This window comes from Grampus griseus, assembly GCF_964374135.1.
Source record: "Grampus griseus genome assembly, chromosome: 12".
Taxonomy (NCBI): Eukaryota; Metazoa; Chordata; class Mammalia; order Artiodactyla; family Delphinidae; genus Grampus; species Grampus griseus.
This window is the reverse complement of record NC_139006.1, coordinates 47,957,935-47,974,022: the sequence shown is the minus strand read 5'-3', so window position 1 is coordinate 47,974,022 and position 16,088 is coordinate 47,957,935. Positions and strand designations below refer to the sequence as shown.

Genomic DNA, 16,088 nt, shown 5'->3' with positions numbered 1-16,088 from the left:
TCATTCCCTTTTGCCTACTCAAGGACTTTGGGGTACTTCTGAATTGAAAAACACAACCAAGAACTAAATAAAATTTTCTCTCGATGCTGCATCTTCCTGCTATAATCTTCTTTTCGTGTCAAAAGTCCTAAGAAGCATTGCTTATCCTCTTGCCTCTGCTTTCTTACACCTTAGTCTCTCCTGAGGAGTCCCCACTCAGGCTTTCATGCCCTCCTGTCCACTGAAACAATGCTTGTCATGGTCACCACCAACCCCCATGTTTCCAAATCCTATGGTCAGTTCTCCGTCGCTCACTCCTCTTTTCCTCCTGCTTCTGACAATTCCTTTTCTTTGCTAGTTTTTCTTCTTCTCCCCCAGGGCTCATTTCCAGCACTCATTATCTTCCATTTCCATACCCTTTCCTTAAAGAGTTTCATCTTGTTCTTTGATTTTAAACAGTATCTCTTGACTAATGACTCCAAAATTTGCACCTGCGGCCTCATTTAGCCAGTGGCCTACCAGCCACTTATGCTTTGAGATCCGATAGTCCTCTCAAGGTTAAATCCAAAACGGAACTAATGGCTTCTCTCCCTAACCCCCCAACTACCCCTGCCTGGTCTTCCCCACCTCGGCAAATTGCACGACATTCCATCCAGTTCCGCTGGCTAAAAACCTAGCAGTCGTCTTTAATTACTCACTTTTTCTTATACCAATGCTCAATCTATCAGAAAATTGTATTGGCTGTGCCCACAGAATAGATCCCAAACTCGACCATATCTTGCCTCCACCTCCACTCAAGCCAGCTCTTGCCTTGACTGTTGTGATGGCCTCGTGACAGGTCTCCCACTTCCAGAGCAGCCCTTGTACGGTCTAGTTTTTTACATAACAGCCAGAGTGATCATGATAAGAGGTAAATTAGGCCATGTTTCTCATTTGCTCAAAACTTTCCAGTGACTTCCTAATGTTCTTATGACAAAAGACGAAATTTGACACCAGTCCACAAGACACACCGTGTCTGGACCTTGATATACTTCGACTTCTGTCCAAGTCACCCCAGCATTCTTGCTGGTTTTGAATGCTTGGCCAACCCAGGGACTTTATACTCACCTTCCCCACTGCCTGAGACGCTAATTCTGCAGATATTTGCGTGGCTTGCAGAAGACATCTGTGAGCAGGTGACCACCCTACTGAAACTGGCTTCCCCTCTATCAATCCCTGCTTTATTTTTCTTTCTGGCATTTGGTAAAGAATATATAGCATTATTATATATGTATTTATTTACAAGTCTGTGTTTATTTATTTACAAGAACGAGGACTTTGTCTTTCTCGTTTACCAGCATATTCCCAGAACCTAGAACACATAAGACACATAGTGAGCGCTCAATATATATTCTTGCAATTAATAATTGTGTTGTGTATACATGCCCGTGTGAGTGTGTGTACACACACACACACACACACACACACACACACACACACAATCCTATCTGTTTATTCCCGTGGTGAAGTTTGGTACTTATATTTCAATGGTTAGTTACACATACATTAATGAAAAACATACTTTTAGAGTTAAGCCTTCAGGCGCTTTAGATGACTATCATCTCAGTTGCTACACAGAAAATGGAATACACACTTTTGCTCCTATTTCTTGCTTTGGTGTCAATCTGTATGTAAAACAAGATTCATTTTCATACCTTGGAGGCATTACTGTGTTTCTTAGGCTCAACAGAAGAGATAAGCTGGTTAACCAGCTCTGAGGACGCATGTTTCCCATTTCAGTAAATGTACTTGTGATACATCACAGCAACTGTGCTTTCCCCAAATGCACAAACAGAACTTGCATGACGGTCATAGCCTACAACTGATTTCCTAATGCAAACTCTTATGGTAGTGATTGCTATTGTTTCCCTGGAGACAGAGTGGACTCTTCCACTGCTAGAATTCTTGGATCATTTAGAAAAAGGTTCTATCCAGAGATATCACACAAGTTAGTCTCTGGAACTGATTATGTATAGACAATAACTTCATGTTTTTAAAACCTATAAACACCAAAATACAGAAATTTTACCCTACCTTTGATAGTCTGATAAACATACTTGCTTTTATTATTATGGTTGAATTATTTTTATTCCAACTCATCCCCACCCCACAGAAAAAGTGGAGGAGAAAAGAAGAAAAAAAGGAAAAACGTTTGAAGAGGCACATAAATTTTTCTTCTGACTTATCACTTCTCATACTGTGTTAGATAGTCCCTCTACTTAAATCTACTTAATTCATCTGTTTCTTAAACCTGAGAACAGAGGCATCTTATAAAATACTTTTAAATGTGCAAAACAACAAAGGAATTTAAGTTTTAAGTGTCTCAAATATATTTTTACAGGAAAACACAGTACAAATTTTGTCAGCAGATATGATCCCCGATTTAATAGCTGGATACAACTTCCGCCCATGCAAGAAAGGTAAGTGTCTATTTCTTAGGTCTGAAACATTTGTGGCTGCTTTACTGGAAGCAAGGTTGCTGAATGGTTTTCCATGATAAGGTACGCTAAACAGAGCCAGTGAAAGTCACAGGAGTCAAATACAAAACCTGGCCTGGCCAACTTAGACTAACTGCCTTATTAACTCAATGGAAAAAATAATCAAATAAGTCAATTATTTGTCCCAATGGAGGAAGAAAAAATTTGTATAACTTGTCTTCCTTTTTTTGTTACTAGTTAAAGTTCACTTTTTTATTGAAGTATAGTTTCTATACAATATAAATGTACAATATAATGATTCAAATTTTTAAAGGTTATACTCCATGTATAGTTATAAAATATTGGCTGTATTCCCTGTGTTGTACAATATATTCTTGTAACTTATTTTATACCTAATAGTTTGTACCTCTTAATCCCGTACCCCTATCTTGCCCCTCCCCCCTCCCTCTCCCAATTGGTAACCACTAGTTGGTTCTCTATATTTGTGAGTCTGCTGCTTTTTTGTTATATTCAGTAGTTTGTTGTATTTTTTGGATTCCACATATACATGATATCATACAGTATTTGTCTTTCTCTGTCTGACTTATTTCACTTAGCATAATGCTCTCCATGACTTGTCTTCCTTTTCCACGTTGAATTGGTTTTTGCTTTTTTTTTTTTTTTTAACAAACAGAGCTACAATTTCACTGGCTATTCCACTCTTCTTAGTTATAATATATTTAAATCTTATCATTGAAATATAAAACACCATTCTCACAATGATATGTATATACTTTGATGCAGAAATTTCAATATTGATGTTTTTAGGTCTCACAATCTCAAATTCATTGCATTTACCTCCTCAAATATCTCCCCGTCATACATTCAAAAACAGTTGATTTGTTAGCTTAGAAATAAGAGTTTTGCCAAGTGTCCTCTCATTTTTAATGTATGCAGTGTTTATCTCAGCCAGTTCTCCTAGTATCAAAGGACAATAAGGCAACTATGTTTATACATATTCAGTTCTCCTGACTGTTACTTAGGCAGGACACCGTGTCTTAATAGGCGCATGTAAATTCACATACTAAAGTTTGAACACTTGGTTCTTTTCAAATAATATCTCAACATCCTCTTGAGCAAATTTTCCAATATAATAGTAAGGATAAGCTGCAACCTGTTTCCTCTTCTCGATTGGACTAAGAAATAATTTTCTTTCTTATTTCCTTCCTAACCTTAACATCTCCTCCTTTAAACATTTAATCAGATTACCCTGAGATCAAGTTAAATCCTTAATCATAAATTCAAAGTTAAAAAGAAATTTTCAAATCATACCATTCCTCAAAAAGGTACATTACTACAGAAAGAGAGTATGAATCTCTGCTATAAAGAAACAATATCTAACTTCCCATTCCATGTAAGCATATTAAAACTCTCTTTCAGGAGACTAAAAGCTATACATTGAAAATGATGAGGCACAGTATAGTCTAAGGACCCTAGACACTGTTAGGAATGTCTAGCTGCAAGGTACCTCAAGAAATTATTCTGAGTCAATTAATACCCTGACAAACTTCTCAATCCTCCTGTTGTGTATACATGTATATATAAAAGCCTCTCCTGATGTCTTTCTCCAAAGTACCTTGTTTCTCTCCTTTTGGGGTTATTTTTCTAGTTGCTGTTATTGTAGCTGCATCACTTTACCCTTTCATCAAAACCATTCCAAAAAATTTTGTTAAAAAAACATTTTAAAAATACACATCAATAACATGTTTGAAATGTCAGCATCTCATCACTATGGTCGCCTTTGCTGGGGGCTGTTCACCACGATAATTAACCTTCACGCCTTGGGTTTGGGAGGCATAACTCACGTCACGGTCAATTATCTCACTGTAGAGCCCCTAAGGATGAGAAGTATTGCTGCAAAACCTAATTAGTAATTTTTTAAAATGTGTATTGTTTACTTGATATTCTATAATGACTTCCTCTGAGGCATTATGGCCTATCATGGCAGGGTCCTACTTAGACAATTTTTAGCAGCTCATTGACCTGATAAAAAGACCTGCCATGGTCTGTCGGCGCCTGGCAGCCACCGTTGACAGGATGGACTGTTTAACGTTTCTTTCGAAGTCATTATGGTATATCATGTCAGGTCCCTAGTAAAAGAAGGTTTTTTTTAGATTTAGAACAATCAACTCGATAGACCAAATAAAGAGCTCCTTCCAGAGCTGAATGGGAAAAGGCAGATCTCACAAATGCCCAGTCAATCTTCTAGCTCCATATCTCCTAGGGGTTGGTTGACCTAGGCAGCAATCCATAACTGAAAATGAAATTTTTCTGTCATCGCCGAGCTTCCATTCAACATAGCAAGTACAGTTAGCTACCAGCATGGTTTAATTGGTGATTCAACAAAGAAGGGAAAAAATACTAAAATATATGAAATACTCTTCAGATCAGAAAAGAGGTTTCTTGAGACATTTAATTGAGTTAATTTTGCATTGTCTGGACCATTAGTCAAACTCACCAGAAGTTTCCCACCTCCCTCCTTCCATTAGCTGCTGCCTAACTGCTGAGAAGTTACCAAACTGATTGAGAATAATAGAAACACATTGAAAGCCACCTCTGGGATCACCCACTCTCACAGAGCTGGCTGGGCAAATTCCTAGGATTATCTTACCTAATCAGAGCTTCCAGAAGAATATAATAAAAGTGCAGAACACCCTCCCAGTTCAGCAGAGAAATGGGCACGTGACCTCCAGGCTCACTCAACCATAGGTCAACTCAAGAGTTGTATGCCTGCTGCCTATGGGGTTACTGACAGAAGTGATTAGACAAAAGTACAAAGATAAATGTAAAGCTATGAGTTGTTTTGCTCTCAGATCTAGGATTTGATTCTTCAGTAAGAAGAGGGCAAAAATGAACACTTGGATCAATAAAAATGCTTTGGTGACTTTAATGTTGTTTTAAAAAAAAGTAGACATTTTAGGTATTATTCTTGTGGAGATATTACCCCCTAGCTAGTCTTGGAAACAGAAAAGAAAAAGAAGGGAGGGAGGGAGAGAAAAAGCCATTTGGAGGCACCAGTAACAAAGCTTAAGTTTCACAGACTAGGTGAAAAGCTGGAAGCAAATACAACAAAGATGTTTCCAAATTTAAATACTATGTTTCTAGCAGCCTTACAAGAAACAATGGGAGACAATATTGTGTTTTTTAAAATCTGTTGTTTTTAACCTGATGGTAGAAGTCAAAAGTTGAAACTGAGATACAATCTCAGTTTTCTGACCTAAGGGTCAGAAAGAACTTTTAAAGTTCTTTAAACACAGGTTTAAAGTATATTTGTAGAGGTCATTGGTAGTCTTTTTAAACTTATCTCAATTCATTGAATATCCTCTCTGGCATTGGGACGGGGGTGGAGGGGTGGAGGAGGGAGAGAAGAACAATTTGTAATACAAATAGTGTAATTCCATTAAAAAATCTTCAATAATCTTGAGCTTCCTTTCCCCCCCCCCCCCCCCGAAATAAAACAGCCTAATCAGGTGTGCTCTTCATGTGGGTAGGTCGGGCAGGAAGCTTTTCAGGAGAGACCTGGTATGGTAAAATTTTAGCCTCGAGCAAATGTTCACAGTTGCTGATAGACCATTAACTATCCAGTGTTTCTATAATGCATTTCGTGAATTCTCACTTTGGGCATGCAAGGGAATAAGTCAGAGACTCAGAACCTTCGCTATTAAAATTTCTGCATAAAAATGCACTTTTAGTCAGGAAGTGAAACCTACTGATTTTTTTTTCCCCGTTCAGAACCTAACAGTGACACTGTGTGGATAAAGCTAGGAGTACATGGAGCATCAGATTAAGAACGCCTGGGCTAAAAATTGAGAGTTCCGACAGGCTCCCTCAGGTCAAGAGAGGAAGGAAGGAACCAGAACAGAAAGAGTGAGAAAACTGAACTTTAGGCAAGATAAAAGGAGTTCACACTGCCAAAAGAAGATCTTTCTCTTATTCTCCACTATCTAAACTTCATTAAATAGAGGATTTTCATACTTGTCATGACTAACATTTTTCTCTTCTAAACCGGAATATAGTACATAATACATAGAAGAACTCAGAATATAGTATGTTACCCACATGGTCCAAACTATGGGATTGGCCCACTAAAGATAGCCTATTAGTAAAATTAGTAAATTAATTATTTCAGACGCTCCAAAACCTGTCATAGAATCATATGGAAGAGGGATACTGACCTACCCTGGTGGCAATGATGCAAAGAAATATCTGTGTTACTTTAGTACAGATTTTTGTAGACATGAGTCGGTCTTTTCAATCAAATATTTTAACTTGAGAAGGTAAAAGCGCTAGTAAAATAACCTTGACCTATCATATTCAATAAGAGAGCAATTGAAATCTGGTTAGAGAAATGGAAGGAACCAGTGGTCCATCTGTGTGCACTTAATTTTGCTATTGTTATTAAACCTAATTTTATATTTAGATGAGTTTTTACTTCTTTACACCAGGAAATCCCAAATTTTTTAGGTTGTTAATCCCCTTGATAATATGATTAAAAACTTCCCCCCAAAGTCTTTCTCCAAACATATTCCAAAAATGCACATATATACATATATATATATATATAATATATGACATTTTATTAAAAAATTCTTTTTACAATTTCAGAGCTTCATATATCCCTCAGAAGACATGGGCCCAGGATAACAACAACCCTTATTTAATGAAATCTATCTCACTTGTTCTTTATTCTCCTTCCTACTTTTATCCTTCTCTCATTTTCCTTTCATCATCTTTCTGTGTTTTGCACAGCACCTATTTCTTTCAAAACCATCAAGAAAATATAGGAAAAAAAAACATAGCCAAAATATTACTCTCAAGCTACCAATGATGCTAACAATTCTAGGACTATCCAGAAAAACTGAACCTTACGATCTAGCGATCCCACTTCCGCATATACTGTATCCAAAGGAACCAACATCAGTAACTTGAAGAGATATCGGCACTCCCATGTTCATTGCAGCATTATTCACAAGAGCCAAGATATGGAAACAACCTAAGTGTCTGCTGACAGATAAATAGATAAAGAAAATGTGGTGAATATATAGAATGGAATATTATTCTGCCATAGAAAAGAAGGAAATCCTGCCATTTGCATGACAAACATGGTTGAAACTGAAGGTGATCATGCTAAGTGAAATGCCAGACTGAGAAAGACAAACACTGTATGATATCACTTATACGTGGAATCTTATTTTAAAAGTCAGACTTAAAGAAACAGACTAGAATGGTGGTTGCCAGGGGATAAGGGTGGGGAAAATGGGGAGAGATTGGTCAAAGGGTACAAACTTTCAATTATAAGTAAATTCTGGGGATCTAATGTACAGCATGGTAACTACAGTTAATAATACTGTACTGTTACTTGAAATTTGCTGAGAGAGTAGATCTTAAGTGTTCTCACAAGAAAAAAAGTTACTACATGAGCTGGTGGATGTGTTCGTTAATTTGATTGTGAAAATCATTTTACAGTGTATGCACAAATCAAATCATCACATGTACCCTTTACGTGTATTACAGTTTTGTCAATTATGCCTCAGGAAAGCTGGAAAAAATAAAATAACTGCATCGATCACCATCCATAACATATGCCATACATTTATGGTATAAATTATATAAAAACGCTAAAGAATTTAGTCATCACTTGAAATACTATTCGGAAAAGTTTATATGCAAACATCTTGATAGCTGATTTTTAAAACCTTTTTATCCAAATAATATCAACCGATAGCTCCTGAGTATGAACAAAACGTTGGACACTATGACAAACACTTTACGCATGTGTTCACAAATAACCCCATGAGGAAGGTACCGTCATAATCTCTATGTTACAGATGAGTAATCTGAGGCTGAGGGGGTTAAGTAACATGTCAAAGCCCACACACCCAGTAAGTCGTACAACCAGGCAGTCTGATTCCAGAGAACAAACTGTTCATCAAGATGCTATATACTGCTTCCCAGAGGTTTTGACACTTAGGAAACACAACTTGGAAAATCTCCAAACAATATAGGTTTACCTGATTTAAAACCTCTAGGGCTCCTCATTTTGCTGTTGACATGGCCCAAGAGTCTTGGCATCAATTTTTATAAAGACCATTAATTCAATAAACATAAATTATGTTCTCTGAGGGGCTTGGCACTTTACGATTATACTTTTTCAGTATTGAACCATATGTTATCCTTATGAAGTATATTATTCCAGTAGCGTGAATGAGAAAAAAAGAAGCAAAAGGTCAAGGACTTGCTTAAGATTTCAACCTAGTCATTCTAACTCCAAATCTTTGAGTCCTCTTCCAACCTCTTTTCTCCCTCAGCTCTCATATATTATTAGTAACTAAGCCTTACATCCTCCTTTAAAATATCTTGCATCACCTCTTTTCATGTCTTCTACTAAAATTCTAATTCAGGTCCTCAATCTCTTACTCCTAGATTATTTTCTCCCTCAGAACTGGCCTCCCTGTCTCCAGTCCTTTCAACACAGCATGCATGTCTTTTGCCTTTGATGGCAGGTGGGATAACTTAATAAATAGTCTCTCTTGCAAAGAGACTTTAAAATATCCTTAGAGGTTCGTGAGAATCAACACCAAAAGCTACATAGATGAAGTTCCTAATATGGGTTATATAAGAGCAAGATTTCAACACTCTATTCAGTTGAAAAAGTTTCTCTATTTGCAGTCATACTGGGAGGAAAAAAGAAAAAATGATAATTGAAGAAAAATTTTGATGATGTAGTTCTCTTATAAATTGGGAACAATGACCCTTGAAGGACCATAAAGAAAGTGAATGTCAAGATAATTTATTATTGTTGCATTATCTACCTCATTTTTCACTTTGTCTTACTGAGCTGTGATATCCTTACAAGGTACCAAATATCCCAAACATTAGTGAACACTTTAACAGTGTATAAAAAGCAAGATAAAAGAGCTGAAACAAAGAGTTGGTGAATTTCTCCTCTACTGTGACTTTAGTATCCATAATCTTAACCAGCATGGGCACTGCAGATGGTTGCTGTACAAGGTCTCAGATTTAGAAGGGAGCTATACGTGTAATTTCCAAAGGTCTGCACCCCTTTCTGAAGCAGGCTGTCCTCGCTTCCCGTGACTGACTGGGCTCCTTTTGTGATTTACATTGGGTTGTTTTGTTTTTTGGTTTTTTTCATTGTAGAAGAGCCAGTTTCTATGCATGTCGGTTGGACAAACATTTATACGTTATTGGTGGACGGAATGAAACTGGCTACTTGTCCAGCGTGGAGTGCTATAACCTAGAAACAAATGAATGGCGTTATGTGTCCCCCTTGCCACAGCCTCTGGCAGCTCATGCAGGAGCAGTGCACAATGGGAAAATATACATTTCAGGCAAGTCATTCATCCACTTTGTGTTACAAAGTTCAGCTCCAAGGCATTTTCTTGACTTGTGTGTCTATGCTTAATTCACAGGGGGTGTACACAATGGAGAATATGTCCCATGGCTATATTGCTATGACCCCGTCATGGACGTCTGGGCTCGAAAACAAGATATGAACACAAAACGCGCCATCCACACTTTGGCTGTAATGAATGATCGCTTGTATGCAATTGGAGGAAATCATTTGAAAGGTCTTTTTTTTTTAATCACAATAACATTTGCATCTCATGTTTCTTGCTAAGGGGGTTTCTCGTTAGATAATCATAGTTTACCAAGTAAAAAGGTTGACCAAATGAAATCTACTCTTTGCAAATTAGCAGTACCCTTGGGCAAGCATTTATTTTGGCTCTCCTGCAGATAGGATTATTTTGAAGTTACCACATACATTAAAGAAATGAATAATGATGTCTACAGAAAATTTAAAAAACTAGAGCATTAATAACTGAAAAGCACAATTTTTTGTAACAATGAATACAGTAAAATAAATTATTCCTTATCACCAAAATTATAGTAATGGATTTTTTCCAGAAAATTGTTTTTGTAATAATCATAAAGAACTTTAGTCAGAGAAGCACAAAGAAGCGTGTATGTGATTTTTCTTAAAGAAAACAGTAGAATTTCATGTCTAAATTTAGAATTATTTCTTTGAAGGGTTGAATATCAAGCCATCTATGATTCTCAATTCTTTCCATTTGCTTTTTTAATCAGTAACATTTAAAGCAGAGTCTTTTTAGAGCCATATTTTGGCTTGTTTCCCTCCTCGTGTATGTATGTGACTGCAACTTTTTTGTAGTTTGTGTGCATGTGTGTAAGGCTGAATTTGACAGGAAAGCGGAGAGACCTGTGATACTGAGAACATCATTGAACTGCTTTGAGCTTCCGTTTTCCCATCTGAAAATGAAGAAGGTGGTCAAGTTGTTCTCTAAAATCTCTTCCAGCTCTGACTGTCCATGATCTTTGAAATTGAACAAAGTGAGAAACAGGCCATCTGGGTATGGCACATAAGGCGATTCTGTGCGTTTATTTTCCAGTCATATACCCATCTTAAACCATGAGTTAGATATAGACATTTTTTCTCTTTTTCATAATCCATATTTACCCCTAAATGTAATAAATACTGGACATGTATAATTTTTAAATAAGTATTTCCAAGTTCCTATTCAATCAGAAATGACAATATTCTGGTCTAGATCTGCTTCTCACCTTAGAGTCTCCTCAGTGGAAGGGAATTTATCTTTACTGCTTCAGACGCTTCCCATTTCATTCTTTTTTGCTTTCACTGGTGCTCTTTCATTTCAATCCATACTCCATTCATTCCTTTACATCAACGTATTTTATATTAACTTTGTAGCTTTCTGCATTAAAATATGACTTCTACTAACTTCTTTTGCACAAGAATGCCTCATATTTTAGGAACTTTTAGTATTTAAGGTTATACTTGGACAGAAAAGACTTAGGTAATGACAACCTAAATGAAAAATAGCACATGCACATCAGAATTAGGTTAGCTCAGGAAGACATTGTGAATGGGGGAAAGAGTATGGATTTTGCATCTAAGCCTGGGTCTGAATCCCGGTTATGTACTTAGAGTTGTGTGATCTTACTCTAGACATTTACCTCATGTCTGTAAAAAAGGGGTAATTATCCTTTCCTTGGTAATTGTGAGGGTTATAGTCAACGTATGTACTCGGTACAGAGAAGGCACACATATCCTCATAGATGCCACTAGGGAAACTTGCCCAAATCCCCATTTCATATACATGCTTCAACAATTATCATCAAACTCTTAATGTTAAAGGAAAGGATTACATCACAGGGTCGCAGTAAGCACATTGCTCTGTTGCTCCCTTATGTGATTTATTTTATGTAAAAAGTTAGTGGCCTGCGCATAGCACAGGGAGATCAGCTCGGTGCTTTGTGACCGCCTGGAGGGGTGGGATAGGGAGGGTGGGAGGGAGGGAGACGCAAAAGGGAAGTGATATGGGAACATATGTATATGTGTAACTGATTCATTTTGTTGTAAAGCACAAGCTAGCACACCATTGTAAAGCAATTATACTCCAACAAAGATGTTAAAAAGAAAAAAAAAGTTAGTGGCCTGAAATAGTCTGTCCACCACTTCAAGAGTGAACATTTTTCTGATTTTTGGCCTATCTCTTTAATTACTTTGAAGAGACCGGTATGTTGACTAATTTACCATATGTGTTGTGATTGTCAGCTAGCCAACATCCATAGCATGTGTTTAACCATTAAAAAAAAAAAGTCCTTAAGGGTTTGGTCTGCTCGGTGACCCTGAAGCTCCCATTAAGGATTTTTCACTCCCTAAATGAAAGGCAGGGCTTCAGTGGAGTCTGGGGAAATGAGTTGTTCTCTGCAACCTAGTTACTGCTCCAGCCACTGAGAAATTTTATCAAAAGTGGGAAGAATCTTTCAGAGGACGATAACCCCCTACTCTAAACCTGGATCCTTAGTAGATACTGGAAACCATTCACATCATCACAGCTGTTTATACATATAGTCAGACTGTAAAAAAAGAAAACAAGTAAAAGATTTTGAGAGAACTGAATATTCACTTAAGAAAAGCAATAAAGTCTGTTCACCCGGATTCAAATCTCAGCCTATCTAATGGCTGTATGACTAACTCAGGTCATTAACTCCCTCTGTTCCTCAGTTTCTCCTCTATAAAATGAATATAATGGTATCTATAGGATGCTTGAGGGGGTTAAATGAGCTCCTTTATACAAAGCACTTAGAAAACAACCAGCTTATTGTAAGCAGTCTATAAAATGCTTGCTTTAGCTATTACTATTTTAAATCTTTTTAAATAAGGTTTAAATAAACCTTTATTGATACTCCAAGGTAAACCAGCTTCTACCAATGACATCTAGCCAGGCATTTTTGCTTTGAAGAAATCCAGAGCATCAGGGTTGGAGTGTCAGTGGCGAGGTGGAGTGGGGGCGGGGGGGAGGGTTGCCTGTTTGTTTCTTAGGTCTTTCCGACATGTCTCCCAATTTCACCAGTCAGCTTATACATGTGTCTTCAAAGACACAATTATCTACTTCTTGGCCCTAGTCCTTTTGCAAAAAGAAGCCCTAGCCTTAAATTGGGACCCTGAGAGTTTATTCTTTGGTGATTCCATTTTGCTATGTCACTTAGGTTTCTCCCACCTCGATGTAATGCTCGTGGAATGCTATGACCCAAAAGGTGACCAGTGGAATATTCTCCAGACTCCCATTTTGGAGGGTCGCAGTGGTCCTGGCTGTGCAGTGCTAGATGACAGCATTTACCTTGTGGGAGGCTACAGCTGGAGTATGGTAAGTGACCACATTTACCTCCTCCTCCTTTTTATTTGTGCTTCCTTTTCGTTTCTCTCCAAATGTGTTACCACCCACACAAGTACCTTTTAAGAGTAACATGTTTATATGCAGGCAGTAAATTGCTTTAAGCTGTAAAATAAACTCAGTGCGGTCGCTGTAGAGCTGTCTTGCTATCTGGTCAATTGTATCCGGTAGCTCTCTGCTTCCCTCCCACCCTCATGCTCTCCAACTAAAAGTCGGACTGAAGTGGTTTTTACAAACGTTCTATTAAAACTGTTTGACTGGGAGAGTGAAAAGTTTCTGACCAGCTAAGCATAAAAAATGGAAATTAATTGTTCAGTTACCCACAAATTCTATTTAGGATTATGTAATTTGCCATTGCTTTCCACTTTCCCCTCGCTTTATGATGAAAATTTCTAAACATACACAAAAACTGAGGGTTCAATGGGCCCTTGTTAACGCACCATCCAACTTTGACATCCATCAGTGCTTTACAGTACTTACTTCATCTACCCTCCCTTTGAAAAATTTTGGTTGAAGCAATTTGAAGCAAATTCTAGACATGTTATTTCACCCTAAATGCTTCAGTATTCCTCTAAAAAAAAAAATCACTTGTTTATATAAACACACTATCATTATCACACTCAGTAAAATTAACAATAATTCCTTTATATGCAATCCATTTTCAAATTTATCCCATTGACTTGAATAAAAATGTATTTTTCAAATTGATATGTTCAAATCAGGATCCAAGAAGTCTCACTTGGGGGCTTCCCTGATGGTGCAGTGGTTGAGAGTCCGCCTGCCGATGCAGGCGACACGGGTTCGTGCCCCGGTCCGGGAAGATCCCACGTGCCGCGGAGCAGCTGGGCCCGTGAGCCGTGGCCGGTGGGCCTGTGCGTCCGGAGCCTGTGCTCCGCAACGGGAGAGGCCACAACAATGAGAGGCCCGCGTACCACAAAAAAAAAAAAAAAAAAAAAGTCTCACTTGTATTTGGTTATTATATCTCATACATCTCTTACAATCTGGAGGATTGCTCCTGCCCCTCTTCCTGTCCCATGCCATTGTCTTGTTGAAAAAGCAAGGTCAGTTATCTTATAGAATATCTGATACTCTCGAATTGCCTAATGATTTCCTATGTTGTCATTTAAAAATAGTCCTCTGTCTCCCTATTTCCTATAGACTGGAAGCTAGAGGTAAGGGCTTAAGTTCAGCTTTTCTCTGTTTTTTAAATTTTTTTGTTATTTATGTACCATTTATTTATTTGTCTATTTATTTATTTTAGCGAGAACACGTAAGGAGGTGGCTGTGTAATTCAAATAACATCACATCAGAAGACACATAGGGTCTAATGGTCTACACAGTCACTTTTTAAATGATGACCGTTCCTATATTTTCCTATTTATGTGTGTTGGTTTTATAAGATTAATTTGGGATTTTAATAATATTAATTAGTTTTATTTCTTTTGCATCCAACAAGATTGTTATATAAAGTTTGGAGGAGCTTTAAAAAGCTATTAGTTATTTGGAAGTGAATGTGTATTGACATATATCACTAGATATTGGTACATGTGATCTTTTGCTAGTGGAAATTGATAGCTGCAAGAGTATGTATGTTTAGAACCAGACACCAGGAATACACTTTCAGAAAACGACTATGTTGGTTGGGATTTTTGTTTGTTTCTTGCCTATGGTAAAAACAAAGCTACTTTGGTTTAGGAAGGGAAATATTATACAAGCACTAGCCTCAGAGATTGACAAAGGAAACAAGATTAAAGACATTTTTTATTTCTCATGTGGCCTTTTCAAAATAAGTAAGTCAATGTGTGAAGAATTTGGCACGTCTTCATTTCCAGTTTATTTTAAACTGGTTTTGAACCCCATCTCTGATTCTCTACAGTAGTAAGATAAAAATGGAAAAGTGAGGTGACAATCTAAAATCCAATTTACTTCTTTTATTTGAATATTTAAGATAGGGCTTCCCTGGTGGCGCAGTGGTTGAGAGTCCGCCTGCCGATGCAGGGGACACGGGTTCGTACCCCGGTCCAGGAAGATCCCACATGCCGCAGAGCGGCTGGGCCTGTGAGCCATAGCCGCTGAGCCTGCGCGTCCAGAGCCTGTGCTCCGCAACGGGAGAGGCCACAACAATTAGAGGCCCACGTACCGCAAAAAAAAAAAAAAAAAAAAAAAAAAACAGAATATAAAAGATAAATTTTTTTTAAAACTTAAACCAGAGGGATAATTTCCAACTTGAGGTAAGTTATCATAAGGGATTTATAAATCATCTAGGGTGTTGTAGGTGTTTGACTTTTATTATTAGCCACACACCCATACAAAAACCCAGATTTTGAAATCTTGCCAATCCCAAATTTTTCCTTAGAGTACAATGGTTTAAGATCCATTGCTTTTATTTGGAATTTTTTTAGCAAGAGCAGAGAAAAAATATTGTCTTCTTAATGTAAATGTGATAAATAAGCTTGCTGTGGTAATTCTCTAAAGGCTGTCTTCTCTGCTATTCCAGGGAGCCTACAAGTCATCTACAATATGCTATTGTCCAGAAAAAGGCAGCTGGACAGAACTTGAAGGAGACGTAGCAGAACCACTGGCAGGCCCAGCCTGTGCAACAGTTATCCTGCCTGCCTGTGTACCTTACAACAAATAACACCAGGAAACCCTGGAATGAACAGTATCGCATTCTAGGAAGCAATGACAGGTGACATCCCTATTCTAATAGGAACAATACATCCTAATGGTACAACTGCCGAAACTCCATTCTTGGTTTCTGATGATTTACAAGAAGCTACAAAAGAAAAAGACCTGTCCTTGAACAGGTACTCTGTCTGTAAGTCGGATTACACTGAACTTCCTGTGGTGATAG

At 37.7% G+C, this 16,088-nt stretch overlaps 1 protein-coding gene across 1 annotated transcript in view; it reads left to right on the top strand.

Annotated features, from left to right (window-relative positions):
* The window catches only part of KLHL14 (kelch like family member 14), a gene marked incomplete at both ends in the record, with an annotated part of 97,403 nt that extends 81,531 nt beyond the window's left edge, over positions 1-15,872 (top strand). Inside the window, 5 exons of the mRNA XM_082668441.1 lie at positions 2,360-2,438; positions 9,654-9,844; positions 9,926-10,084; positions 13,050-13,207; positions 15,732-15,872. Of these exons, the coding sequence (XP_082524567.1) occupies positions 2,360-2,438; positions 9,654-9,844; positions 9,926-10,084; positions 13,050-13,207; positions 15,732-15,872 (728 nt within the window). The remainder of the gene's footprint in view (positions 1-2,359; positions 2,439-9,653; positions 9,845-9,925; positions 10,085-13,049; positions 13,208-15,731) is intronic.
* Positions 15,873-16,088: the final 216 nt, after the last annotated feature.